Here is a 27763-nt window from a genome sequence, read left to right as displayed (position 1 = left end):
TAGCTTATTGGCTGCGCGGGTCCCGTCCTCCTCCCGCCCCTCCCCGCCCCGCTGGGATGACCCCGGGGGCGAGTTCCCAGCCAGTGTGCTCCCGAAGCCGGCTGTGGGCGGTGGCTCTGCTGGGATCAGGCTTCATGGCGGCGCAGCCGCTGTCCCGGATGCTGCGGCGGCTCCTGAGGTCCAGCGCCCGGAGCTGCAGCTCAGGGGCTCCAGTGACACAGCCCCGCCCCGGGGAGTCCGCGCGAGCTGCCTCGGAGGTGAGCCCACCCCGCCCGTGTCCACAGCTTCCCGGGGCGGGAGTGGACCGGGCACACTGCCCTTTTCCCCCAGTAGCTCCCGGCCTATCTGCTTGCCGCTTCTAGGAGGGACCCCTTGGCACTCCTCAGTGGAAGGATGTTCTCCAGATGCACCTCCCGGTCTCACCCGCTAACCCAGCGGGAGAGGCTCCTGGGGTCCCGCTTCAGAACCTCCCTGCCCCCCAGCCACGCCACCCCTGCCGGCTCTGAGCTTGGCCAGAAATTGGGGTAAGCAGAGGACTGGGACTTTGGGTCCAGTGAGATATCTTACTGGTACCCTTCAGCCTTGCCTTGCACCCACCCTCTTTCTTAAACATTTTCCCTCCCTAGCCCCAGAGCTCAGAGATCAGGTGTTCCTGTGACACCTGCTTCATAGTGTGACTGACTAAACATGTCACCTCGGTGTCACCAACGGTGAGTTGTTACTGTAGTCCCAGGGCTCTGTAACTCATCCTTTGCTGACTCTCCTTGTCTCATTTTTATTAACCTTGGGAGGGTTCAGCCAGAACAGAGCAGGACTGGCCTCTTACAGGTTAGAAATTAATACCTCTGACCTTGACAGCACCCCTCAGAGTGTTTCAAGTCATGAAAAGTTTTAGGTTTTGGTTGTTCTTCTGCTCAGGTGGTTAGGGAATAATTTGAGGGGAAAAGCACCTCTTTTTCATTTAGTGAAACCTCTTTTCGGTACCTAGCTAGTCGTTTTTTCCCATATCCCAGAACTAGGCTTCCTGTCCTGGGATTCATAAGATCACTGCTCCCTCCTCCGCCATATTGCTCAATGACTTCCGCCACATTTGCTTTCCCCAAACCTAAGCCCCTCTGGGATCCTCAGATAAGCAGGCCCATGGTTGGGAAGTGAAGACTTTTTAGTATCCTCGAACTCTTGAACATCGTTGAAGAGATAGTAAAGCCAAGATGGCTGAGAGATCTTTAAAGAATTCAAGAAAAGGGGACGTTTCTTCTCCACTCCCCCAACCCCCAGTTTATTTTGTACTGGTGTTTCATGAGAGAACCTGTGTTGAGTGGCTCACATGTGGAAGCCGTTAGTCCTCACTAAGCCATGTAAGGTGAGGAGAGTTTGTATGTTCAGGTGAGGGGGCTAATCGAAGTTAACTTTCCTCCAGTCACAGAGCTGTAGAGGGCAAGGAACTCTAATGCTTTTCTGTCCTCCCTGTGTGGAGGCCAGGGAGAGAACCTGCTCCTGTCCATCCCTTTACACTGTGAAGGGAGGGGTAATGTGGCAGAAAGGAGAACATAGACTCTGGGGCAGCCCCATCCCTTATTAGGGGATTCACCAAGTCCCCTTACCCCTCGGTGTCTGTTTTCTCATCTGCAAAGTGAGAATAAAAGTGTCTACTTCATAGAATGTCACAGGGATTAAAAGAGTTAACATATGTTAACGTATATACTTAGAACAAAGCTTAGCCCGTGTAAGTGCTGTGTTATGTAAATGTTGGTGGTAATTACTATTATCCATGCTGCCACTGGCACATGCTGTGTCCTGTGAGTCCCCTCCCATCTGGACTTGTTGGATAGCTATTCTGTCAACTCACATTAAATCCTGGACATCTCTTAGGGTTATCTTCAGCAGACTGGGAGTTCCCGAGGGCTGGGTGCACCTCTGCTTTTCTATCCCCACAAGCGCTTAACACAGGGTTGTGCAGGCAGTGGATTCAGCCAATAATTGTAGCTGCTTGAAACTTCAAGTCATGTGGCATAGTAGACCAACATTGGACAGGGAGTCCCATGTTTTCACCTGCCAGTTTCGCCTCCAATTTCACCTGGCTCCTGGGGCTGTCACTTCCCTTTGCTTCATGTTTATAAAATAAGAGGGTTGGGCCAGCCCATCGTAAGATGGGGGAGGGCACAGAAATCTGTCTTGAGGAGACTCTAAGGGGAAGTGAGTCTGGAAGTGGATATGTTCTGCTCATCTCCAGAGCTTGCCAATTGGGGTGGGGATACCTTGAACCCCTTCTTGCAGGGTCTGTCTCTCCCAACACGCCCACACAGGGCTCTGGTAGTCTGGTTTGGGATGGGAGGTGCTTGGAGAGCTAGGATGGAAAGCCACTGGGCATTGTTTGTGTGGCAGGGTGAGGGTGTGAGGGAGAGAAGTGAGGTGTAAGTGGGAGCTGGCTGTACGGAAAGGTGGCCGTGGGCTGAGTTCAAGAACAGGTCGAGTAGCTGCTATATATGGAAAGGGGTAGTGTGTGGGTCAATGGGGAGGTGGGTGGAGGAGACACAGCGACCTGCCAGCATGTGTCTGAGGTGGCCCAGACAATCTTTGCAGGGTTCAGCCCCGCCTGGGAGTGCTGTACCCCTCTTTCTCCCTCTGAGGCTCCATAAGGGCTTTGTTGGGCAACAATGAAGCCTGTTGCCTGTGGTGGGGGAAGCAGGGAGAGTGAGTCTAGGCAAGGCAAAGGCACCCAGCTGTTCAGGGGGCCAGAAAAAACAAATGCTGGCTAGGGGTTAGGCTGCAAGGAAGTGGGTGTGGGTGAAGGTAGGAGGAGTACAGCAGGGCCTGGTGAGGGAGAATGAGGGGGAGGAGGGAAAGAGGGCTTTTCAGGGGGTCATCTTGACTTCCAGTCTGCCCAGCTCCTCAAAATCCATGTTTCAGCGAAATGTGACTGTCCCTGTCAGAAGCCATAGGTGTAAAGACGTCACACTTAGGGTGGGAATGAGGGGAAGGGAAGGAGAATCAGGCTAGGCTAGGCTCTTTGCTGGGTCCTCTCATTTAAAAGAGATTAATTTTAAGAGGCCCTTAGTATACATCATCCCAATAGCAGGGTAAATCAGGGCCACTGATACTTAGATTTGGAATGTGCTTTTTTTCTCCTGAATAACCCTGCTGCTCTGTTTAGACTTTGGAGCTATGTGAGGGCTAGCCTTTAGCAGTCAAATAGATGCCCAAGATTAGTGACTAGTAGAGGAAGGCACCTTGAGGGCAGGGTCCCGCTTTAACGCCTTTGTCCCATCCTTCCCCACCCCCTTCACCCCACCCCCTTCACCCCACCCCCTTCACCCCACCCCAATCTGCATTNACCCCCTTCACCCCACCCCCTTCACCCCACCCCCTTCACCCCACCCCAATCTGCATTGGGTAGACATGAGATGACCAGTAGTGTCTGGCAGGCTGCCTGGTGCCTGCTTATTAGCACACCAGTATTGGTGGTCCTGGGGATGCTCAGACCCCACGTGGGTGGTGTGGCAGCGGCTTTGGCCATCTGCTGTTAGTAGGGTTGGAAGGCCAGGGTCTTGGAAGGGAAGGGAAGCTGACAAACTAGAAAAACTGATCACAGCACACAACGGTGTTCCTCCACGGATCACTGATTGGAAACCTCTGTGCCAGGAACTCCTCCAGTTGAGTTAGGTTGGATTATTATTTCCACGGCATAGATGAGGAAACTAAGGTTTGGAGAATTTAGGTGACTTGCTCAACAGCTAGACCAGGCTTGTAATATAGGCTCACCTACTCCAAATCCTGTGCTCAGAACCACAACAACTCGCCCTGGATTCAAATAGCACCTAGCGCTTGGTGTCACTAGGCCGATGGTTCTCAGCCCTGGCTGCACAGCTGAGGCACTAGGTTAAGCTAGAATCTTTGGGACGGGGCTCTGTCATCAGTCCTTGAAGCTCCTTGAGTGATTTTGATGTGCTGCCAGGGTTTCGAACCACTGTACCAGGTTAAACCATGTTGACAATAGAGACCAGCCGGGAAATGATTACCCCCATGTAACTGGGTTTTGCATATACGACCTTTCTGTTTAGGGACAGGACTATTTGTTCATGTGATTCAAAATGTACCAACATCCTGTGCTAGACACTGGGGATACTGAATCAGGCAGGATGACTTCTCACAGAGAGGAAACAGGCCGGGCCAGGCTGGGACCCTGGGAATATGATTCGTTTAGGGCTTCCTACTACTTCTGACATGTCCCAGCCATCCTGAGCAAGCAGAGTTACTGTCTACTCTGTTCTGTAATTCCCTCTGAATCTTGGGCTCCTTTGGCTGGTGGTGATATTTTTTTCCTCCAGGAGATTTAAGGGACAGGGTAAAAAGTAGAAGAATGAAAGTAGGGCATGCAGTGTTAGAGGAGAGAAGATGCAGGAATGAGGCTCGTTAATATCTAAGTAATGAGTTTGCATTGCTGGCAAGGTGAGAGTGTGTGTGTTTAGGAGGCTCGATTCAGAATGGTTGGTACACATAGGGTCACAAAAGTTCTTAAAAGTGAAATCTGACCAGCCTCTCCCATTGCCAGAACAAAAGCACTAAATTCCATTCTTTTTTTGAGAGTCTCGCTCTGTTGCCCAGGCTGGAGTTCAGTGGTACAATCTTAGCTTACTGCCACATCTGCCTTCTGGGTTCAAGCGATTCTCTTGCCTCAGCCTCCCGAGTAGCTGGGATTATAGACTCCTGCCACCACACCCAGCTAACTTTTGTATTTTTCAGTAGAGATGGGGTTTCACCATGTTGCCCAGGCTCGTCTCGCACTCCTGACCTCAACTGATCTGCCCTCCTCAGCCTCCCAAAGTGCTGGGATTACAGGCGTGAACCACCACACCCAGCCCCTAATTCCATACTTGATGGCTCCATCACACTGCTTGCGCTCAGATTTCTGCTGAATCACTTTCCTTGGTCCTCTCACCTCCCAATTATTTGATTTATTTTGACTCCTCCCCCATCCAGCCACCCCATCCCCCCAACACGTTAAGACTGGGTTCAGTGGGGTATCTTGGCAAGTGAAGAGGCAGAATCTGGGGTGACTAACATGACTGAATTGCAAATAGCTGTTGATGAAAAAGAAGGCACAGCACGGCAGTACATCCAGATTCCCAGGTATCTCATCTGGACTTTGGTGGCTGATGGAATTCTTGATTATGGAGGGCCCCCGCCCCACCCCTGAGGCTGTCTGTGGAAAGGCAATGGGGCGAGTTTGAGTTTTCTCCATCACACCGCAGGGAGGGAGGAAGTGACTGTTGTGAGTATAGCAGACTGCAGTTAGAGAAGTGACTGCTGCTTACTCCCCACAGGATGGTGAGCAGGGCTTCTCAGAGGAGGTGGGAAATTTTCCTGGGGTGGGTAGAGTGAGGAATGTTTTATGGGCCCAGAAAATCAAGAGCAGCCTCACACACACTCTCATGTCTCTTATCTTTGAACCATTCAGTGGCTCTTGACCCAGTCAAGGGCTGCCGATGAGAATTACCTGGAGAGGTTGAAAACATAACAGCTTCAGAGATCCATATTTAGTCAGTCTCCACTGGAATCTTTTTTTAAAGTTCTCCAGATGGTTCTAATGTGCAGCTGGAGCCGAGGAACTTACTGAAGGAAATACTTCTTCCTCCTAATGTAGGCATAGTTGCGCTGGACCTCTGGAGGGCCGGAGGCCTTCTACTCTCCATCATAATTTTAGGTGTTCACCTACCATCTTCCAATACCACCACTACCACCCAGCCGCCGTCTTTACTCCTAGCAAGACAACCTTAGCCTATAGCTGTATTCTTATTTTACAACTGGGAAAGCAGGCCTGGAGAAGTTAAGGGACTTTCACAGTGTGCCAGGTCATACCTGCTGCAGAAACCAGGGTTTCTTGTCCCCTTTCCAGAACCTTGTCTGTAGATCTCATGCATGACTTCCAGGGTTGTGATTTTTTTTTTGTCTGAAATGTTCTAGAGAAGTGACTTCTACCCACCCTAGTTGTCATCCTCCCTATCTTCTTAGACTCTCTCTGTGTGATAGAAGGGAGGAATTTAGAACCTGGAATCCGAAGACCTGGATTTGAATCCCGCTTCTGCCGAGGGTGTTCTTGGACCCCATCCAAGCCTTAGTTATAATAATCCCGTGTGGAGTGGGTGTGGGAATGAAACAGAATGTTCTTTGGAAACTTTAAGATGCTTGGTAAATGTTACTTCCTTGGAGCAATTATCTCATCAGCATCTATCAGGACCCAGGTGGTACTCTCCAAGGACTGATACGTCAAGGGGAGATGGATCAAACTAGTTCAGACTTGTACATGGGAAAGGGTGAAGCTGGCTCGCTCCTTTCTCTCTGCAGGACGGGTTTGGGCCTTGCTTGTGGCCTTCAGCAGTGTCTTCCCATTTATGCGCGAATGCTGGAGATCATGGGTGCGCAATCCGTTTTTTTTTTTTTTTTTTTTTTGGCACTGGCTAGAGTGAAGAATAAGGGCTAATAGATTCCCCCACACCCTTGCTTCCACATTGCTGCCCAGCCAGAAATCCTCCCAGCAGAGATCACCACCCGCCCCCCCACCCCCAAGCTGAACACTTAAGGGGTGGGTCTTTCTCCTCAAGCTCATTTTTCAATGAGAGGGACAATCCTAGCTTCCCCAACATGGCAGAGCCCAAACATGTGGAAGGGTTAGAAGCTCCGCACAGATGTCAGAGTAAGGGAGGGGGCAGGTGGTTCTCCTTGCGCCTCTCCCCAGCCCAGTAGCAAGGGCCCATGCTTCCTCCCTGCCCTGTCTTTGCAGGAGCTGTCCAGGCGGAGGCAGTTCCTGCGGGAGCATGCGGCCCCCTTCTCCGCCTTCCTCACAGACAGCTTTGGCCGGCAGCACAGCTACCTGCGGATCTCCCTCACGGAGAAGTGCAACCTCAGATGTGAGTCACCTTCCTGGGCCCCCTCTGGGCTGGTGTCCCTCTGCCCAAGCAGCCTCTGAAATCTCCCTGTGCCTGGAAATCCTCCTGAATCCTCCAGTTCTGCTTTCTAACTTCCTCACCCGCTACCCCTTGCTTACCAGGCCAGGTGGGCTTCAGGGGTAAGATAGGGGTCAAGACTGAGTTGTATGATTGTAGAAGCTGTGTCCTACTTGGGATTAGGTTTGAAAACAGAAATGCAGTTGGATTTAGAATTAAGATTGGGTCTTGGACCTCTCAGTCTTCAGGGGTCCTTCCTTCTGTTTCCCTGTAGTTCCCGAAGTCCAGGACATGACCAGGGGTGGGGTGGTGGACATTATAAACATGTGAAGTAGACAGCCATGCCCATGCCAGCACTGCTGACTCTGGAGGTGCCCCAGTCCCGTGACAAATCATCCGGGGCCAGGCTGATAACAGAGGCCTCATTTCATAATCCTTGCAAAGATTGCTCTGGACCTGTAGCCACTGCTGGAGGGACTTCCAAAGTTGATCTTCCTTCTCTTTTCCTTCCGTCCCCCTTTTCTCCGTCCCCCTTTTCCCCGTCCCCCGTCCCCCGTCCCCCCTCCCCCTTTCCCCATCCCCCATCCCCCCTCCCCCTTTCCCCGTCCCCCCACTCTTCCCTTCCTCCCCACTTCCCCCTTCCCCTTCTCCCTTCCCCTTCTACCCTCTTTCCCCCTTTCCCCCCTTCCCCCCTTCCCCCCTTCCTCTTTCTGCCTTCTACCCTCTTTCCCCCGTCTGCCTTCCACCCTTCTCCCCTTCCCCTCTTCCTCCCTTCCGCCTGCCCAGGTGCACTCAGCCCAGGAAGTGAGGCCAGGCTCTGCCCTCAGCGTACTTCATCTCTAACCCATGCCCTCGGCCTCCCACTGAGGGATGTTATGGCCAGATTGTGTGTGTTGGGCATAGGGAAGGGTGTTAATGTTTTAGAAATGAGAAAGGTCAGGCCTGGGGAGATGCTGGTCTGGGGTTTTTTCACCTCAGGTTTAGTGAGGTCTCTGCTCATGTCCAGATGTGTTTGAGAAGACTGGCCTGATGGAGAGTTGGGGAGTGGAGGCATCACAGGGCTATGGCCATGCCTGTTTCCTCCCTCCACATCCCCATTCATCCTTCCCTCAGGTCAGTACTGCATGCCCGAGGAGGGGGTCCCGCTGACCCCCAAGGCCAACCTGCTGACCACAGAGGAGATCCTGACCCTTGCCCGGCTCTTTGTGAAGGAAGGCATTGACAAGATCCGGCTCACAGGCGGAGAGCCGCTCATCCGGCCAGACGTGGTGGACATTGTGGGTGAGTTGGACGAAAGTCATCGCCACTCCTCATCCGGCTGGACACTGATGTCATTGTTAACATTGGCAGCTGACATTCATTTAGCACATGACACTCACTTGGTCCCTCAACACCTGAGACAGGTGCTATTATTGTTTCCATTTTTGATGAGAAAATGAGGCTTAGGTTGAATAACTTGCCCAAAGTCATGAAGCTCGCAAATGCCAGACCTCAGTAGCTTGTTGTCACATTGAGACCAAGGTTCTCGCCAGGAGGCCCACGTGACCTGGCTCTTGCTGATCTCCATAACCCTTGCGGGCTTCTCCACCTTCCCCCTGCTTCCCATTCATGTGGCCAGGCCTTGACACGTGCTGTTCCCTTTGCTGGGAGCTCAGGGCGTTCTCCTCGACCTCATTCAGGTCTCTGTTCACATGTCATCTCAGCAAGGCCATCCTCGACCATCCTGTCTAAAGTGCATCCTCATGTACTCACACCAGCCGCTCTTTCCCAGAAATTGGCAAGTTATAGCAGCCAAATCTGGGCCGACATGTGTTTTTGTCTAACTTGCAAACTGAGTGTTTGTTTGTTTGTTGTTTGTGTTTGAGATAGTCTCACTCTGTCGCCCAGGCTGGAGTGCAGTGGCACTATCTTGGCTCACTGCAACCTGCACCTCCCAGGTTTAAGTGACTCTCCTTCCTCAGCCTCTGAATAGCTGGGATTACAGGCATACACCGCTGTGTCTGGCTAATTTTTGTGTTTTTAGCAGAGATAGGGTTTCACCTTGTTGGCTAAACTGGTCTCGAACCTGACCTCAAGTGATCCACCCCCTTCAGCCTCCCAAAGTGCTGAGATTACAGGTGTGAGCCACTGCATCCTGCCATGGTTTTTATATTCCTAAATAATGGGGGAAAAAAATAAAAAGAATAACATTTTCTACCACGTGAAAATTATAAAATCCTGTATGTTCAATGTCTGTTAATGAAGTTTTATTGGAATATAGCCATGCCCATTCATTTACATATTGCCCGTGGCTGCTTTGGCAGAGTTGCTTGGTGATGACAAAGACTGTGTTGCAAAGCTGGCCAGCCAAGTAGAAAATATTTACTATCTGGACTTCTGCAGAAAAAATGTGGCAACCCCTGTCCTACCCTCTTACCCTACTTTGTTTTGCTTCATAGCATTTATCTCATCCTGGCACTGTGTGATTGGGTTGTGTGTTTGGTTTCTTTAATTGTCTATCTCCTCCATTCACTGGCGTGAAAACTCTCAGGTTGCTAGAGCAGGTTTTGTTTTTGGCATCCAGTACCGTGCCTGACACATGGTTGATGCTCCCTGAGATTCGTTGAATGAATGGAGACTGGGTCAGAGTACAGTCTCTGCAGTATGGCATACTCCTATTTGAGTCTCCACTGTGCATCTTACAAGCAGCGTACCTTGGGCAACTTTTAAAATCTGTTGTAAGCCTTGAGGCAGTGATAGTACCTACCTTATAGGGTTGACCTGAGGAGGAAATGAGAATGAAATGCCCAGCCTGTGGGAAGTGCTCTGTAAAGGTAGCTCTAAAGGGCCTCTTGCCATGAACTGTTTCTAAACCCCAAGATCAGGAAAGAGACCTTTGCTCATGTAATTATAGGTGGTGAAGTCGGGGGTATGAGGTTCCATGTTCTTGATTGCTGCCCGCTCCAGCTGCTTTGGACAGGACCTCCCACCCCTCAGCTCTCTGGCTCAGTAATTGTTCGCTGGAGTACCCTCTTATGTGCCTCATACTGTGCTGGGCACATGAAGGTGAATGAGCACCGGCACTGCTGTTGAGGACCCATGGTCCACTGGAGGAAGCAGCTGCTCTATAAGGGGAGCCTAGGTGCTGTGAGAGTCCTGAGGAGGGGCCCAGGTCCCCCTGACAGCCCTCTTCTCCCTCCTTGCCCCATGGCCAGCTCCCTTCAGCCCTGACTGGTCACTTGGCCTGGGATCCTCTGTCATCCTGTGCTGGCTGAGCTGGCCCAGGCAAGCTGACCCCTTGTTCCAGACAGCTCTTCAGGGCTAAAAGGCAGGCTGGCTACCAGGAAAGGGCTGAACCTGCTGAACCCAGCTGCTTGCCAGGCCCTACCCCCTCATCCAGGCCACTTACTCTGCCTGGCACCCGTGGGCATGGGCCGCCTTGTGCTAGGACCTGTGAGAGAGCAGAGGGGGTGAAGATCACTCACTGGTCAGGGAGGTACAGGATGGCTGAGCACAGGTATGAGGACTCGAGGCTCTCCCTGGAAACTCCAGCATGCACAGTGGGAAGAGTGGGAGCCGGGGAAGTTGGTAGCTCTGTCCCCATTCTGCCACACTCTGGCTGGGTGAACTTGTGCAGGTTCCTTCCCCACCCAGGGCCTCAGTTTCCTCAGCTGTGGCTGAGCCACTTTAAGGATGTTTTCTGCTGTGATATTCTATGGTTATTGGTCCTGGCTGATGGAATGGGATGGGCAAGGGATGATCACCACGTAGATACTGCTTAGGACAAGGCCCCGCCTGCAGTGACCTGCTTCTGAGGATTTACCTTCTGCCTCCCAGGGCGTGGGTGAAACACCTCCCCCGCCCCTCCCCCAATGCTTCAAAAAGAATGGCAGCTGCACCCTCTGACTTCCTGTGGCGCTGTGTCTGCGAGCACTCTGACATCTCTCAGGGGCTAGCCTCTGATCTTCCCCAGAGGAGCTGTTTCAGAGCAAAGCAGCCTTGAAGGGCAGGGCAGATGGGTGCTGGTAGAGGAGGGAGGGACAGAGGAAGAGAGGGAACAGAAGTCAGGGCCAGGATGTTCACGAACACCTGTGCCCACCCTCTCAGGTGAGGGTTTTGAGGGGCCGCCACCTGGAGGCAGAGCAAAAGAATTGCAGGTTTCAGTTTCTGCCGAGCCTGAGGCCCCGTTCACCTCACTTCTCTGTCTGAAGCTCTGTCAGACTTTAAGAGGTGCTGCAGAACACCCCACGGGAAGGGTTTGGGCCCCTCAGCTCTCTGGCTCCCTCTGCCAACCCTTGCCTCTCCAGCACTTCTCCACCCTGCTTCGTGTATAGACAAAGTCCCATGCCCCTTCTTTTCAGCTGGGATGGGTTTAAAGCACTATCTTGGTGCAAAAGTTACGGCGGGTTTTGCCATGAATAGCATTGTCCCATAGAGCATGGGTGTCCTATCTTTTGGCTTCTCTGGGCCATGTCGGAAGAATTGTCTGAGACCACACATAAAATACACGAACATTAACGATAGCTGATGTGCTAAAAAATCACCAAAAAATCTAATGTTTTAAGAAAGTTTACAAATTTGTGTTGGGCCACAAAGCCATCCTAGGCTACCTGTAGCCCGCAGGGCACAGGTTGGACAAGCTTGCCGTAGAGCTTCCCAAGATGAAGGAATGTTCTGCATTGGTGTTGTCCGATATGGTAGCCACTCATAGCTCCTGAGTGCCTGACGTGTGACTAATGTAACCGAGAAACTGAATTTGTATTTTACGGACTTTCATTCATTTAAGTAGCCTCATGTGGCCAGCAGCTGCCGTGCTGTACAGTGAAAGTTAGGGTCTTCCAAAGTAAGGAAGAAGGAACTAAGTGCGCAAGTACTGTGAGAGTATTGGAGGAGTTTGCAGGGCCCTTGTTTTCCATCCTAACTTCCCGAACGACTGGCCACTGCCAGATGAGCTGGACTTAGCTTAAGAATCACTCATTGGGGAACAGCAGACACTGGGACCTACTTGAGAGTGGAGGGTGGGAAAACGGAGAGGATCATAAAAAATAACTATTGAGAACTAGGCTTAGTACCTGGATGATGAAGTAATCTGTGCAACAAACCCCCATGACACAAGTTAACCCATATAACAAACCTGCACATGTACCCCTGAATATACAAAAAAGTTGAAAAAAATCACTCATTGCTGCAGCTTCTTCCTTTCCTTTTTCTTTCCTTCCCTTCCTCCCTTCCCTTCCTCACTCCCTCCATTCCTTCCTGCCTTTCTTATAGAGTATAGCTTGATCTCACAGCTTAAAGCCTACAAGAGGCTTAATGTAATGGAGAGCCACTGACAGATTGTGAAAAGGGGTAAAGCATTTTGTTTTATTTTTGATGGGCTCCAGTTGCATAGAATTAGGTTAAATCATCCTTGGTTCATGAGATATTGTCATCATTGATCCCTGTATGACTTGCTTTACTTTATTCATGTTAATTTATATATTTTACTAATGTTAGCGGTTCCTAAGGAAACCCACTATACCACCAATTATTTTGGCAATAACTTTTAATTACCTATGGGGCCTTCCCGATCCTGTACCCTGCCCCCACCCACTGCCTCCGAAGGTAAGAATTCTTCAGTTTTCTATTTATCATTTCCTTGCTGCCCCGTCACCCCTTTTTCTTTTCTTTTTTTTTTTTTCTTTTTTTGGAGACTGGGTCTAGCTCTGTTGCCCAGGCTGGAGTGCAGTGGCACGACAGCTCACTGCAGCTCAACATCCTGGGTTCAAGCGATCCTCCCACCTCAGCCTCTAGAGTAGTTGGGACTACAGGTACACACCACCACACCCAGCTAATTTTTGTATTTTTTGTAGCGACAGTGTTTTGCCATGTTAGCCAGGCTGGTCTTGCACTCCTGAGCTCAAGTGGTCCTCCTGCCCTGGCCTCCCAAAGTGCTGGGATTACAGGCATGAGCCACCACACCTGGCCTATTCCCTTGCTTTTTAAAAAGTAGAAACAGTGTTTTGAACTTTGAGTGTCATGCTGTGTGTAGTCTTTCGGGCTTATTGTTTTTGACTCAAGTAAAACGCACAATGTTATACAGAGTTGTAGTTCTCTTTTTCCTCTGTGGTCTACTGTTACATTATGTGAATGTACCCTATTTTCTCCTTTTAGTGAGCATTTGAATTGGTTCCAGCTTTTTTGTTGTGGACTGTGCCGCTTTGAACATTCTTGTTTTCGTTAACATATCTTGGTGTACAATTTCTCTAGTGGTGGAATTGCCAGATCATAAAACGGGTGAATGTTCAACTCTGGAAAACAATGTGGCATTACTTAATAATGTGGTTGTGCCAAATACACTTTCACTAGCACTGTGTAAGAGATCCTGCCAAATGACCTCCCAACACTCAGTATTATTCTTGATATTTACCAGTCGAACAAGTGTAAAATTGTATTTCATTGTGGTCTTAATTTGTATTTTCATGTTTAAGAATGAAGTTGGCATCTCTTTATATGTTAATTAGCTATACATATATATGAAATATCTTTTATTGTGTAATTCCTGGTCATGTCTTTTCCCATTTTTCCATTTGGTTCTTTGTCCTTTCATATTTATTTGGTACAGGTTCTTTATATATGTTGCAAATATCTCTTCCCAATCTGAAAAAAACAAGTTACACTGTGTGTAATGATTGTTTTTTTTTCTTTTATGGCTAGTGTTTTCATATCTTGTTAATGAAACACCTAACCCCAGATCAGATCGCCTACCTTTGTTCTCCACTAAAAATTTTAAATTTTGCATATGGGCCCTTAAACTATCTGTAGATGATTTTAGGGAATTCAATGTAATTTTTTTCCATATGGATAGCCATTTATTTTCTAGTTCTTTATATTGAACAATCCTTACTTCCTCCACAAATCTGCCATTCTGTAAGTATTGATCTGTTTCAGGTTCTACTTTGTTCTGTTGGTCCATTCGTTAGTCTCTGCCAATACCAACTGTCTTAATCACTGTAGCTGCATCAGTCAATTATCTGGTAGGGCAAGTTCTTTTTATTCTTTTTCAACAGTGTTTTACATACATGAGGGTTGGCCATGTAAATTTTAAAATCAGCTTATCAAGTTTTTTTTTTTTTTTTGAGACAAAGTCTCACTCTGTCACCCAGGCTGGAGTGCAATGACACGATCTCGGCTCACTGCCACCTTCACCTCCCGGGTTCTAAGTGATTCTCCTGCTTTGGCTTCCCAAGCAGCTAGGATTACAGGCATGTGCCACCACCACATCTGGCTAATTTTTGTATCTTTGGTAGAAACAGGGTTTTACTACATTGGGCAGGCTGGTTTCAAACTCCTGACCTCAAGTGATCCACCTGCTTTGGCCTCCCAAAGTGCTGGGATTACAGGCATGAGCCACTGTGCCTGGCCTCCAGTTAACTTTTAAGCTAGTTCTTTGGGCAGTTGCTCCTGATTTCTTCAGTAAGGGGATAATCAGTGATGATGCTGAGGTCTCAGTGGGCAAGGGAAAGAATACAGCTTTCCTTTATCTACTCACATTCTTTGCTCATCTTCATCCCCTAACTCATACCATTTCAGAACACCTAGCCTTCTTAAGGACTTAGATTGTTAAGTTCTTAAATTCCTAGGTTCTGTGTTTCTCCAGGGTTGATTTGGTAGAAGTGAACAACCACTGCTAATTTTCCTAATTGACAAAGCCGGAGTGAAGCTCTTTCCTTTTTCAAATAGCTTTTATTTGTAAACTTTATTTTTTTTTTACAAAAGTAATTTATGTTTATTTCAGAAAAGCAGAAAGAATGTCGTTACAGCCTGTTTGTAACCACTGTTGACATTTTGGTTTGATGACCCACCTGCCATTTTACTCTGCATCTCTTATTTACAATTTTTTGTGTTTACTGCATCTCGTGTTACTGTTCTTTCTACGTAATATAGTGTGTGCATTTCCCTACACCCTAATGTATGGTTTTACAGAGTCATTTTGGGTTGCATAATATTCCATCCTGAGAAAACATAATTTAACCAGTTTGCTATGGTTGGCTCTCTAGATTATTTCCCACTTCCCTTAATTATGCATTACTCTGTAATGAACATCCTTGTAGGAAAATGTTATTCACATCCACGATTATTTCTTTAAATTCTTAGTGGAATTTCAGGTCAAAGGCTTTAAAAATTCATGTACAACTTCTCTCCAGAAAGATTATATGATTTTATTCTTACACCATGAATGTGTGCATTCCCATGCACCCCTACCTTAAACTGATGATGAATTTTGTAATATTCTGCCTTTTCTAATATTCGGCTTCACTGGAGCACTTTGCTGTTGGTTTCCTGTCTCATGCAGAGCTGAGCTGGGTCTTCATAGAGACATACGTTTACATAGCTTCTTGGAAACAACTGGTCTGGTGGCTGGAAGGGTGTAGTCAGTGGCACTGTCCATGTAGCAGAGGTCAGTTAAAATCCAGGGGGAGGGGTGTTTGTGTGTCACCTACATTATAAAAGAAAACTTGTTCATTATAGAAGGAAATTTTACCTATAAATAAATACAGAAATCACCTATGATCCTACTGATCAAAGATAACTGCTGTGTACATTTTGATGGCTTATCTTTTCTCTAGATCTTACTGGATTTGAATGTGAGCAGGTATGTTTCTTCAGATTCATTCTTTTCATTCTTTGGTCTTTTGTATCTAGCTCTTTTTAAGAATGCCTTTGCTGAATTTTCCAGCTTGTTCATTCATTCCTGTGTCCATTCTGCTTCTCAGGTTTTTTCTTTTTGTAACTATATATTGTTGAATTTTCAAGAGCCCTAATTAGGGTTTTTTTCTTCGTTTGTCAGGATTGAATATTTATCCCAATGAGGATATTCCCTCTGCTTTTTAAAAGAATTGTCTTCTGTTATCACTGTTCCTTCTCCTCCTCCTTTCATTCTTCTATTTGGGGAACTGGTTGTCTTTCTTTCATGCTTCCTCCTTAAATGTTTGATTCTTGGCAGTGTACTCATCTTAGTGCCCGAGGTCTCTGTTGGCCTGCCTGGTAATGTTTGTTTCTGTGAGTTGCTCCGAGGTCGTGGAGAAGGAGTGTGAGGTGCTGCTGAGTGTCACCGGGACTCAGGCCTTGCCCCCGAAATGGTTTGGCTGTGTCCCCACCCAAATCTCTACTTGAATTGTAGTTCCCGTAATCCCCACGTGTCATGGGAGGGACCCAGTAGGAGGTGAATTTAATAATGGGGGTGGTTGCCCTCATGCTGTTCTCATGATAGTGGGTTTTTGCGAGATCTGATGATTTTTATAAGGGGCTTTTCCTGTTTTGCTCGACATTTCTTGCTGCTGCCATGTGAAGGACATGTTTGCTTCCTCTTCTGCCATGATTGTAAGTTTCCTGAGGCCTCCCCAACCATGCTGAACTGTGAGTCAATTAAACGTCTTTTCTTTATAAATTACCCCGTCTCAGGTATTTCTTTATTAGCAGCGTGAGAAGGAACTAATACAGCCCCATGGCCGGCTTGAGTGTCTGCACTGGTGCTCTATCCTTGAGGCAAATGCTTCTGCTGCCTTCCCCTGCTGACAGGGAAGGATGAGGCCAACCTGTTAGACAACCTCCCTGACATGCAGTAGGACCCCCCTGCTCCTGTACATGTGACTACTAAGCTGCGTGCACATTACTGTCTCCCTGTTTTTACAGAACCTTCTCCTGGGTGCACTTTGAGTTGTGGTCTCTATCCATCTGATCGGTCCCATCTGCCTTCTCTCTTTCTGTACTTCTTTACCTTTCTGGGCTATCTGCAGTATTCTTTCTTACCTTCCAATGCTATTATGGATTTTTAAAATCCCTCCATTATTTCTAGGGATATTTGGTAGAATGGACCTATCAAATAGCACTTAATTCAAACACTTTGTTTCCATTATACAGAGTATCAAGACCTGTGTAGTACTTGGTTATTAAGAGCAGAGTCCTGAGTCAAGTACACATGGATTTAAATGCCAACTCTTCTTACTGTGTGGCATTAAGCAATTTTCATAATCTTTCAGAGCACCTCTTATCTACTAAATGAGATAATTGTTATTGTGAGGCCTCAGTGAGCTAATGTATGCAAAGCCCTCCACAGATCACCTAGCACAGGGCACTCAATGCTTAATCTTTTCATTATTCTTGCCAGTTTTGATTCTTAGCTTTCTTTTTAAGTTAGGTCTGGTTAATATAGGTCTACAGAGAGCCTCTTTTCCATCCATCTTGTCTGGACAAAGAGTTTTGCCTTCCAGCCCTTCTCCCAGCCTCACCAAGAACAAGCAAGCAGTCTGACCCCTTTCTTGCTGTCCTTATAGCCCAGCTGCAGCGGCTGGAAGGGCTGAGGACCATCGGTGTTACCACCAATGGCATCAACCTGGCCCGGCTGCTGCCCCAGCTTCAGAAGGCTGGTCTTAGTGCCATCAACATCAGCCTGGACACCCTGGTGCCTGCCAAGTTTGAGTTCATCGTCCGCAGGAAAGGTGAGTGGATGTGGATGAGGCGGGTGTCCCTCCCAGGGCCCGCACATAGCTGGGGAGGGAGGGCCATTGCCAAGCGAGGGGACTGGTCACTTCTTGTTGTCTGGGCTATCGGTAAGTCAAAGCACTTATTTCTCACCCCTCATCCTTGCCAAATGTATGTCAGGGACTTTGGGGGTCAGACGCTAATGACCTAGGGTGACCAACCTCCCCACCGCCCCAGCCCCAGTTTGCCCAGGACTTGAGGGGGTTTTAGAATGAAGGACTTGAAGTTTTAAAATCAAGACAGTCTGTGGCAAACTGGGCCGAGTTGGTCATTGTATGACGAGCTCTGAAGAAATATGGGACAGCCCAGGGTGGAAGTCGCTGCCCTAGGATGCCAGGATCTGGGTGTGTGCTGCCAGGTGGGGTTCCCCCAGCAGTCCCCCATGGTTGTCCCTGTGCCCACCTGGATATAAGCCCCTCCTATGCACCCCCTACTGCAAGCACACCCACACCTTCCACTCAGCTGCCTCAGGAGGCCCGAGGTAGAGAGGTGGAGCCAGCCTCGAGCTCTGGGTCACAGTAGACCAGTGCCTGGCTTCCCCTTGGCATGGACCTCATGTTGGGGCAAAGGCTCTTCAGGTTTGGATACCCTTTGATATGAGGGAGGGGGGTACATGACTGAGGACTCTGGAGGATGAGAGGGATGGCAGGGAGACCCAGATCTCCTTCCTGTTCCTTGGAAACAGCTTCCCCACCACCTTCTTTCCTTCCTTTTTATAAACGGGGTGTGATGCCTTGCTTTAATACCCTCTATGTGCTGAGGAAGCACTCATGATGTCTCCTTCCTCTATGGAGGGCTGCTCGAGGTGCTGTGGAGGGGACAGAAGACACATGAGACATTGCCCTGGCTTTACAGGCTGCTAAGGGCCAAAAGATGTCATTCCACGGGCGCCTTTGCTGGTCTTGTGATATTGATTAAAGTGTTACAGGGAGGAAGAAAGAATTCCTAGCAGGAGAGAACTAGGAGGGCTTCAAGGAGGATGCATGTATGCTGGCCTTGAGGAACAGGAGGGTTTGAATCAATGGCACATACTCTGAGGGGGAGCAGGAGTACAGAACCTGCAAGGGCTCTGTGGTGGGAAAGCGGGAGGTGGATCTGTGGGCTGTACTGCCCGCATACACGTTCTCCCTTTTTGTCTCTCATTTCCTGGCACATGGATTGGAGACATTGGATCTTCCCTCCCATTCATATTCTTTTGTCCACCATCTGCCTTTGGAGGGGAGTGTTTTAGAGAAAAGAAAACTTATAGTTCTAGGTTATTCTAGCAGCATTATTTTTTTCAAAACTATACGTTTTTTCCCTTTACCCTCTCACTGAGCAGTCTGAATATGCTGCAAGGAAACCATGGAGGCCATCTCTAGGCACCCTGTCTCACAGGTGACCACCCAGGCTGTGCAGGCTGGGGGTGCTGTAGGGGACCAGGATGCAGTAGGTGATCAAGTGATTTAATGCATGAGAGAACTGGGCAGTGAAGTCAGCCTGGGGTCACATTGACTGTGGTTAATGATTATTGAGACAAATAATCGCTTACCAGCCCTGAACAGCACCTGTGCGTAGTAGGTGCTCAGAGAGTATGTGTTGAGTGAATAATTGATGGACTGTTGAGGAGAAAACACTGAAATGGGAGTGGAAAACCTGCATTCTGAAAGATGGAGCCATGGGGCTTTGGGCAGGGCATTGCCTCTCTCTGGGTCAGTTTCCTCCTGTAGACTACAAGAGGGTTCAGCTAGATCCAGGGTCAGCATGCACGGCCCACAGGCCACATCTAGCCCCCTGCCTATTTTCATGTAGCCTTTGAGCCAAGAATGCATTTTACAGATAACATGCAAAATCAGTTAATGATAGGGAACATTAACTATGAACCCCATTTAAGCAAAATACTGTCCCTACAAAAAGAATTGCATTATTGTATCCCATTTGTAGATCTGTTTTACATAAACGTTGTACTCAGTTATTACTACATTTTGAATTTAGTCAACACTTTGTGACATATACTTACTTGGATCCTCAATGTTGCCTCTTGGCTTGCAAAGCCTATGGTATTACTCTGGCCTGTTTCAGAAAACGTTTGCCAATCTCCAGACTAGATGGGCTCTGGTGCTTTTCCATGGGGGTGTGGGGGAAGAGGAGAGAGGACATAAGTTCCTGGATCCTTGTTTCTCCCTCCCAGGCTTCCACAAGGTCATGGAGGGTATCCACAAGGCCATCGAGCTGGGCTACAACCCTGTGAAGGTGAGATCATGCCCCCACGGTAGATTCCCGACTTCCCTCCACACTGCCTTGGCCTTCCCCTCAACGCCCCCTGGCCCACTTGAGAGCCCTCAGCTCTGGCCAGCATGGCTGAAATACGTGCACCCTCCCATCTCTTCTCTCCCTGCTGGTCCAGCCCTGCCCACCCTCGAGAGAAACGAGAAAATCAGTGACCCCTTGGAATCCCCTAATTTAGAGAACTGGAGTGGGAGAAGCAAGGAATGGGTCCCTGAGTGGAAGGCCTCAGTGAGTGCCAGGCCCCCAAGGGTCATCTCCACAAAAGAATGCAGGGGGCACAGCCCTCTTGGTCCCCTTGTTTCCTGGCCAGGTGAACTGTGTGGTGATGCGAGGCCTTAACGAGGATGAACTCCTGGACTTTGCGGCCTTGACCGAGGGCCTCCCCTTGGATGTGCGCTTCATAGAGTACATGCCTTTTGATGGTCAGTGACCAGGGACGGGTGGGGGAGGGAAGAAGGGATTGGGCCTGCAGGTCGCGCAGGGTGGCTCACCTGCTGGGTATGGCTGACCTCAGGGGCGGTGGGTCTAGGATTATGATGGGCTGTTCGTGGCTTCTCGGAGTCCACTGTGGTTGTGATTCAATCCACCAGTTTTAGGCAGGGCTCCCGTCTCTCCCATCTAAGAGGCTGAGAACTGATTGCTATGCTATGGCAGGGGATGGACTCGGACCCCGGGGCCCCTTCAACTCTTATTCAGAAGCTCCCCTTGCCTTCCCCCAACCCAAATACAGGCAACAAGTGGAACTTCAAGAAGATGGTCAGCTATAAGGAGATGCTGGACACTATCCGGCAGCAGTGGCCAGAGCTGGAGAAGCTGCCAGAGGAGGAATCCAGCACAGCCAAGGTTAGGGAGCAGGAGGGTGTGGGACAGGCCTGGAGGAAGGTCGTGCCTCCACCCGAGGATGGAGAGCTAGTAGGGGGCTGCCCTGTGGTGGGGATGCTGTGATGTGGGATGGTGCCATTTAAGCAGGAAGCATCAGTGCTATCACAACCGCCTCCCTGTTTCATGGAGGAAGATATGGGCTTGGCTAGGGTGGGGGGCTCAATAACGTGTCAGAGGACACACTCCAGGAAGTGGCAGAGGGGGGTGCTCGTCCCTCTTCCACACTGACTTTTCTAAACATGCTGCCCACAGGTCGCTGCCTTAGCAGCTTTTATTAGGGCAAGCCCAGTGTAGGTCAGCCCATGGGTCATCCATCCTACCAGAGTCTTCTATCACCTGAGGGCCTTGGGTGGAGCTTCACATGGGGTCCTCTGGGAGAGGGTTGAGGAGTGGAGGTTCTGATGTCATGGAGTGAAAGACTGGGCTCAGTAGCCCATCCCCTCCACTGTCCTTTTGCTCTCACTGTCCCCTGCCCAGGCCTTTAAAATCCCTGGCTTCCAAGGCCAGATCAGCTTCATCACGTCTATGTCTGAGCATTTCTGTGGGACCTGCAACCGCCTGCGAATCACGGCTGACGGGAACCTCAAGGTGAGCATCCCCTCCTCCACAGGGACCCCTTGCCACCTCTGTGTTCTCGTATCTCCTCCCACCTGTGCTCCCTGATTGGAGAGGAGGCTGGCAGCGCACGGAGGTGTGGTTGGTGCAATGTCAGGTTTGGGGGCATCATGGGAGCAGCAGGTGAAGTTGAACTCATGGCCCCTCTGGAAATGTCACCCTGATTCCTTCCTTCCTTCTGTGGGGCTCTGAAGTAGCTTCTGGTTTGTTGGGAGCTCCTTTCCAGCTCTCATGGAGAGCCGAAGGATCCATGTGCATTTTGCCTGGTCCCCACCATGGTTAGCCCCTTCCACTAGGCCAGGGGCTCAGCTCTGAAACCAGAAATGGGTGTTACTCATATCTAACAAGCATGTCCTGTGCATTTGGCCCTGTGGGGGATGTTGGAACCCCCTCTCGTCAGGGCCATGCAGACTCGCAGGCAAGACCAAACAGAGGCAATGTGTGGCAGCACGCGAGTCCTTGCCACACGCGTGGCTGGATAGGTGGTGAGGGTGCAGGGCCTCAGGAGCACTACAGACCTCGATGAGCCTTGAAGAATGGGTGGGGCAGAAGTGGGAGGGGAGGGTGCACACGTAGGGTTCATACTGGTTGGGTACGTGAGGGCAAATTAAAGTCAGCTATAGGAAGAGTACATTGTAAAAGGCTTTGGTTCAGAATGTGTTCTGTGGACAAATAGTGTGCTGTGTAAGGTTCCTGAACAGGGGAGACGTCCCCCATATATGTTTTATAAACTGCAGCCTGGGTGTGATGACAGACCAATTTAGATGGCCATTCAGTGGTTCTCCAAATATGTTAGAGTGTGAATTGAAGGGAAGGAAGACTCAGAGCTTGGTAATGTTTGTGGAAGGAGGGGAGGAAGGCATCGTGTTAGCTGGAAGGCCTTGGGATCTTTTACAATTGTGGGAGGGTGATGATAGTGGGTTGGATTTAGATGCATCCAGTTTGAATCCAAAAGGAACCATCCAGCAGGTTGCTGAAAAGCTTGGGGGTTTTCTGGGCTGGAGATATGGAATTGACTTGGACTACAGGTGGTATCTGTATCTGTGAGGTCTTGGCAGGAAATGGAAGGTGGGATTCTGAAGAGAATGTAATGAAGAAGCTATTTGTAACATAGGATTAAGGGAACCAATAAAGGATATTGAGGTACTTGGGACCAGCAGCAGCAAAGTGCTGTTCCCACTTAGGAAGGGCAAGGAGGGGGGCATTGATGTCACTGGGGCCCAGGAAGGGCTGGAGCCTTATAGGAGAGGCCACCTCTTTGGCACTTGAGCTGTGCAGAGAAGCAGCTGCTGCCAGATGCATCAAAGCAGGGAGGAAGCAGGGGAGAAATGCCTCAAGATCTTTCTTTCCCTTTACCCACTGATCTCCCAGGCAGGAGCCCGCTGGAGTGGGGGCCACCAGGTGAAGTCCACAGGAGGAACCTCTTTGTTGCAGAGAAGGGAACCTGGAGACTGGCTGGGGAGTGAGGCATGAGGAATAACCGGCATGATGAAGCAGTTAGACCTATCCTAGATTTCACTGGTATCTTCTCCAGTGGTCTCTGCCCTCAGAAGCTTCTCAGACATTCTCTGTGGCCACAGTGCCTTGTGCAGAGCTGGCACAGAGTAGACACTTTGTAAGTTTTGGTGGAAGGATAGTAAGTGTAAGTGTATTGATTTCTGGGGCTGTCTCATCCATTCCTCTTACAGAAGCTGAGAAGCATTGAGCGAAGTTTGACCTTAAGTTGTCATGCCTAGCAGCCCTCAGCCGAAGCTTCCAAGCAGTGATCAGACTCAGATAGGTACAGGGCAGGCGGGTGATGTCCACAAGGGACTTGGAGGGGCTGAGGTGAGATGGGATGTGTGTGCCACAACAGGGAGTAGGAGACTTCCAGGACACACACAGCTCCAACTGATTGGGGGCCATTCTCATGGTGATAAAGAGGCCATTCCAGTAAGTGTCTCAGAAGGTACAGATCTGGATTTTTACATGCTATCTCTGTTGGCATCTACTCAGTTTTTAAAAAAATACACTGAGGGAAGTATGACTGTAACTCACAGGTATTGGGAAGTGCAATGTTGCATCTTGCTCTTCTAGCCTCTGACTTCCCTACAGCACCTCTGTCTCTCACCACTGGGGGCCCTGCCATGGGAGGTCTGGGCCCTGGTGTTCCTCCCGGAGGGAGAACCAGGGAAGGAGTTAGCTCCTCAGAGGCCAGGAGGCCAAGGCTCAGGGGTAAGGAAGGCATATTGTCCTCACCCCCACGTAGGTCTGCCTCTTTGGAAACTCTGAGGTATCCCTGCGGGATCACCTGCGAGCTGGGGCCTCCGAGCAGGAGCTGCTGAGGATCATTGGGGCTGCCGTGGGCAGGAAGAAGCGGCAGCATGCAGGTAAGGGCAGGGTGGGGAGGGTTGGCCTGGATGGTGAGTGTGAGCCTTTTCCCTGGGAGGGAGGTATAGAGTTGTGGGATAAGATGACCAAGGAACACCTAGGAGGAAGCTGGCAGGAGTCAGCATCGTCCCCACTGCCACTCACTCCTGTTGGCCCTCTGGCCTCAGGGTGCAGTGATGCTTGTCCTTCCATGGGGAGATGTCATAGCAGAGGCTGCACAGGAGGGGGAACCCCACATTCTCTTGGGCTCTTTTACTGGGTGGGGAGACGGGGGTATCATTGCTTCTTTCTCATCCCACATGTGGCCTTCTGTTGAGGGAGAGCAGGGTCCTGATGTCCACTGTTCTTTGGGCTCAGTCTTGAGCGACCTCGCAATGCACATGTGGGGGCCTTTTGTCAGGGCGCATATAGTCGAGTGCATGTGCTTGTGGGCTGTCAAGCACATTCGTTTCAGTGAACTCTCCTCTCCCCACCCTCTCTCTCTCCCCCTCCCCTGCTTTCCTCTCCCTCCCCATCTTTCCCTCACCCCAGGCATGTTCAGTATTTCCCAGATGAAGAACCGGCCCATGATCCTCATCGGTGGGTGACCCATCAGTACGTAACCACTCACCCTTGTCATTTGGGGATCCCGTGGGGTGGGAGCCGTGCCATAGGCACCCCCAGCTCCTGCATTTCATGCTGATTTCTCATTCTTGTTTTTCTTCTATTCCTCCTTCCTGTCTTCTTAACCTTCAAGGTTTTACTGTTTCTTCCCCCACTGTTCATGATCCCCCTTTTACTATATCTGCCACAGAAATGATCCTTCTGTCTCACCAGAAATCGGAGCAGGGGGATGGTCTGCCAGATTTAATGATCACTAAGTTAGTGGCTCCCTGAGAATTGAAATCCTGGTTAAAACAGAGGCCTTTTCCTCAGCTCGAAAATCTCCCAGTTTGGATAATGTGACAGGTGTCCTCTGTAGTACACACTGATCCATGCATGGTGTATCTGGACCATTAGCCCCTACTGGTGGGTATGTGGCCACACGTCTGTGCTGGGCAGATCTTGAGGTAGCGAGCTAATGTTACTCACCTGTAACATGAGGTAATGATGGCCAAGACCTCAACTTCCCAATTCCTTAGCTCTCAGGAGCATCTGCATAGGACATGTCATTGTGTATGTAGGATGTTTCAAACAAAAGCCCCCTGGTTTTAAGCCCTTATGTGGTCTCCTAGCCCTGGGAGCTGGGCTGGTCACTGAGGAGCTGTAGGGTGGCTGTTGCCCCCCTGGCATAGTGCCCAGATTAGAGCCGGTGAGGTGTTGACCCTTTGCTCATAGTCAGGTCTGAGCCCCCTGAACTGTGCCACTGGGGAAGAAAAAAGATGAAAGATCCTTTCTTTAGAGGTTGGAGCAGAGTGAGCTCAGTGGCCCAGCGGAAGGCAGTTTAGAGACAGCCCAAGGACCATCTTTGCCCACTGGCTGCCCGGGAAAGCAAAGGTAGCTCGGCACTGGGAAGATTCTCATCTCCTCTCCTCCCACCCCTAGCATCCAAGTCCTCTTGTTGGGCCCTGACCCATGCTGAGGCACCTTTATGGCCTTGATAGCATCTCCCCAGAAGGGAGGCTGCCCCTCTAACATTGACAAGTCTGGGGCTTAGAGTATGATGGGAAGTGGGAAGCTAGGGGAGCATTTGCTTCATACTTTCAGAGATATTGAGTAACGAGTCTGCTTTGTATACAATCAAGAGTTGCCTAGGACTGGGCCTCTCAGAATTTCACATGCATGTGAATCACTGGGGATTTTGTCCTTTTGGATTCTGACTTTGGAGGTCTGGGGCGGGATTCTGCATCTCTTGTGAGTTCTCAGGTGGTGCTGGTGCTGCTGGTCCATAAGCCAACCACCCTTTGAGTAACAAGAGCCTGCACAGTTCCCTAGGCCCTCTGCACCATCTGAATTAGCCCATCAGTTTGTATGTGCTTTTGATGTGCTTGAGGGGACTTGAAAAAAATGTTAAGTAGGTAACATATTCCCTTTATTGTCTTGTCTGTAAACTAAGTGGTTATATTAACTCTTCATGGAGAATGTGAAGATGAAAATGAGTGTAATTGGTAATTTAGAGTGAGACCTAGCTCTAGTTTTAAGAAAATGAAGGGACATTCAGAGGTCATGTGATCCAGGCCTCAGCTCGGTGCTGCTTGAGAGAACTTAGGAAATGAGAAGGTTTTCATGAGGAGGAACCCTGTGCCACTATGGCACAGCGGTTTCTAGAAGGGCTGTTACCCTGTGCATCACCAGGTGAGAAGGGCTGTGAACTTGGACTCTGGGTGCCATCTATCTGTGGATCTTCTACTTTGTCTTGTCCCACTACGCTTTTTGTTCTTCATTCCTCTTTCCCCGGTGTGAAAGAGAACTTGAAGTGGGATAGGGAGAGGGTTTGGGAGCAGAGGTGGGAAAAAGAATTGCCTTTTAGACTTAGTCTTTCTTCTTTTTTTCTTGCCTTGCAGAGTTATTTTTGATGTTCCACGATTCCCCACCAGCCAATCCAAGCATTGCCTCCTGGGACCCCCTCCATGTTCAGGATCTAAGACCCAGAATGAGTTTCTCCAGCCAGATGGTCACTTTATGGAAAGGATGCAGGGTCCCCCAGGCCCTTCTGCTAGCCCAGCAGTGGCTGGGGTCTGGCTGCTTTCAGAGACACTATACTTCCCGTGCAGACTCAGATGCCAACTCAAAGTGCCTTAGCCCAGGTTCCTGGGTTCCTGCTGCCCCCTCAGGACCCCAGCTAACCTCAGAACAACTAACTCATGTGGACTCGGAAGGACGGGCAGCTATGGTAGATGTGGGCAGGAAGCCAGACACAGAGCGGGTGGCTGTGGCTTCAGCCGTGGTCTGCCTGGGGCCTGTAGCCTTCAAGCTTGTCCAGCAGAACCAGCTCAAGAAAGGAGATGCCCTGGTGGTGGCCCAGCTGGCTGGAATCCAGGCAGCCAAGGTGACCAGCCAGCTGATCCCTCTGTGCCACCACGTGGCCCTGAGTCATGTCCAGGTGCAGCTGGAGCTGGACAGCACACGCCATGCTGTGAGGATCCAGGCGTCTTGCCGGGCTCGGGGGCCCACCGGGGTGGAGATGGAGGCCCTGACCTCTGCTGCAGTGGCCGCCCTCACCCTGTATGACATGTGCAAGGCTGTCAGCAGGGACATCGTGTTGGAGGAGATCAAGCTCATTAGCAAGACTGGCGGTCAGCGGGGGGACTTCCATCAGGCTTAGCGCCTGCCCTTCTTACCCATGGCCCACCCAGACCTGGAGCTGGGATGCAATTTAGGCTGAAGGAAAGACGTCAGGTTCCTTTAATCACAGTCACTGTTTACCTTGAGCAGTAAATCTGAAGTCAGCCTGCTCTACTACTAACAGGCCTGCTACTAGATGATCTCTAATCATCTAGGTAGGGCTCCCTTTCTATCGGGAGGATACCAGCAGGCCCTTAAGCCTTCCAGGACACTAAGGTCATGGGAGCAGGACTACAACAAGCAATACTAGATAACTGAGAAATCATGTTTTTTGTGGACTATTTCAGACAACCAGTTTCCGACAGTCCAGCCCAGAACTTTTCCTTCTCCTTTTGGGTTCTCTCTTCTCCTACTTTCCTGGGGAGAGATTAAGGGCTTATTAAGCAGAGGGGCCCACTTTGAGGAGAGCAAAGCACAAGTTTGCCTGAGGAATGCATCCCAACTTCTCCCCAGCAGCTCTGCCTCCCTGTCTGTGAAGCCGCAGCCCTGCCCCGTCCTGACTTCATCTCTCCTTCTGCCCAAGTCTGTGTCCCATCAGACTTGCTCAGCTTAACAGTTGCCCGGTCCTGCTGGCCCCCTTTCCTCAGGCCTCCCTCCTCTGAAACAGGATGTGCACACGTGGGCCACAGCCCACACCTGGCCCTGCTCACGGCTGTTCCACCCACCCCTCTTCGTTCTGGAGCATATCAGGGAAAGAAGAGTTGACGATAGATTGCCTTCACCCTCACAGCGCACAAATAAAGCTACGATGCCAACTTCTTTGCAGACACAAGAATGAAGACTGTGTGTGGGTAGGGCACTGGGCTGCTGCAGTTTCATGGGGAAGGGTGCACCTATCAACCCTATCCCAAGACACATTTCCCTGGGGGAAGAAGAGGAGGGACCTGGAAAGGCCTAAGGGCATATTCTCTGTATAG

The 27763-nt window shown here is 49.9% G+C and overlaps 1 protein-coding gene across 3 annotated transcripts; it reads left to right on the top strand.

Moving 5' to 3' along the window:
• MOCS1 (molybdenum cofactor synthesis 1) lies at positions 1-27605 on the top strand. Of its 3 annotated transcripts, none has more exons than XM_025383893.1 (11): positions 1-257; positions 6782-6908; positions 8058-8225; positions 17240-17404; positions 19618-19679; positions 20026-20137; positions 20446-20558; positions 21075-21185; positions 23461-23581; positions 24114-24161; positions 26066-27605. In XM_025383893.1, exons 1-11 carry the CDS (start codon positions 57-59, stop codon positions 26824-26826), a joined length of 1989 nt encoding a protein of 662 aa, XP_025239678.1. In that variant the 5' UTR covers positions 1-56; the 3' UTR covers positions 26827-27605. The 3 variants fall into 3 exon arrangements, with proteins under 3 accessions (XP_025239678.1, XP_025239680.1, XP_025239679.1); XM_025383895.1 differs by having other exon boundaries at positions 24114-24176; XM_025383894.1 differs by lacking the exon at positions 24114-24161.
• The last annotated feature ends 158 nt before the right edge of the window (positions 27606-27763 follow it).

Source organism: Theropithecus gelada, chromosome 4, assembly GCF_003255815.1.
Source record: "Theropithecus gelada isolate Dixy chromosome 4, Tgel_1.0, whole genome shotgun sequence".
Classification (NCBI taxonomy): domain Eukaryota; kingdom Metazoa; phylum Chordata; class Mammalia; order Primates; family Cercopithecidae; genus Theropithecus; species Theropithecus gelada.
The sequence above is the reverse complement of the archived record's forward strand: the minus strand, read 5'-3'. Positions and strand labels throughout refer to the sequence as shown.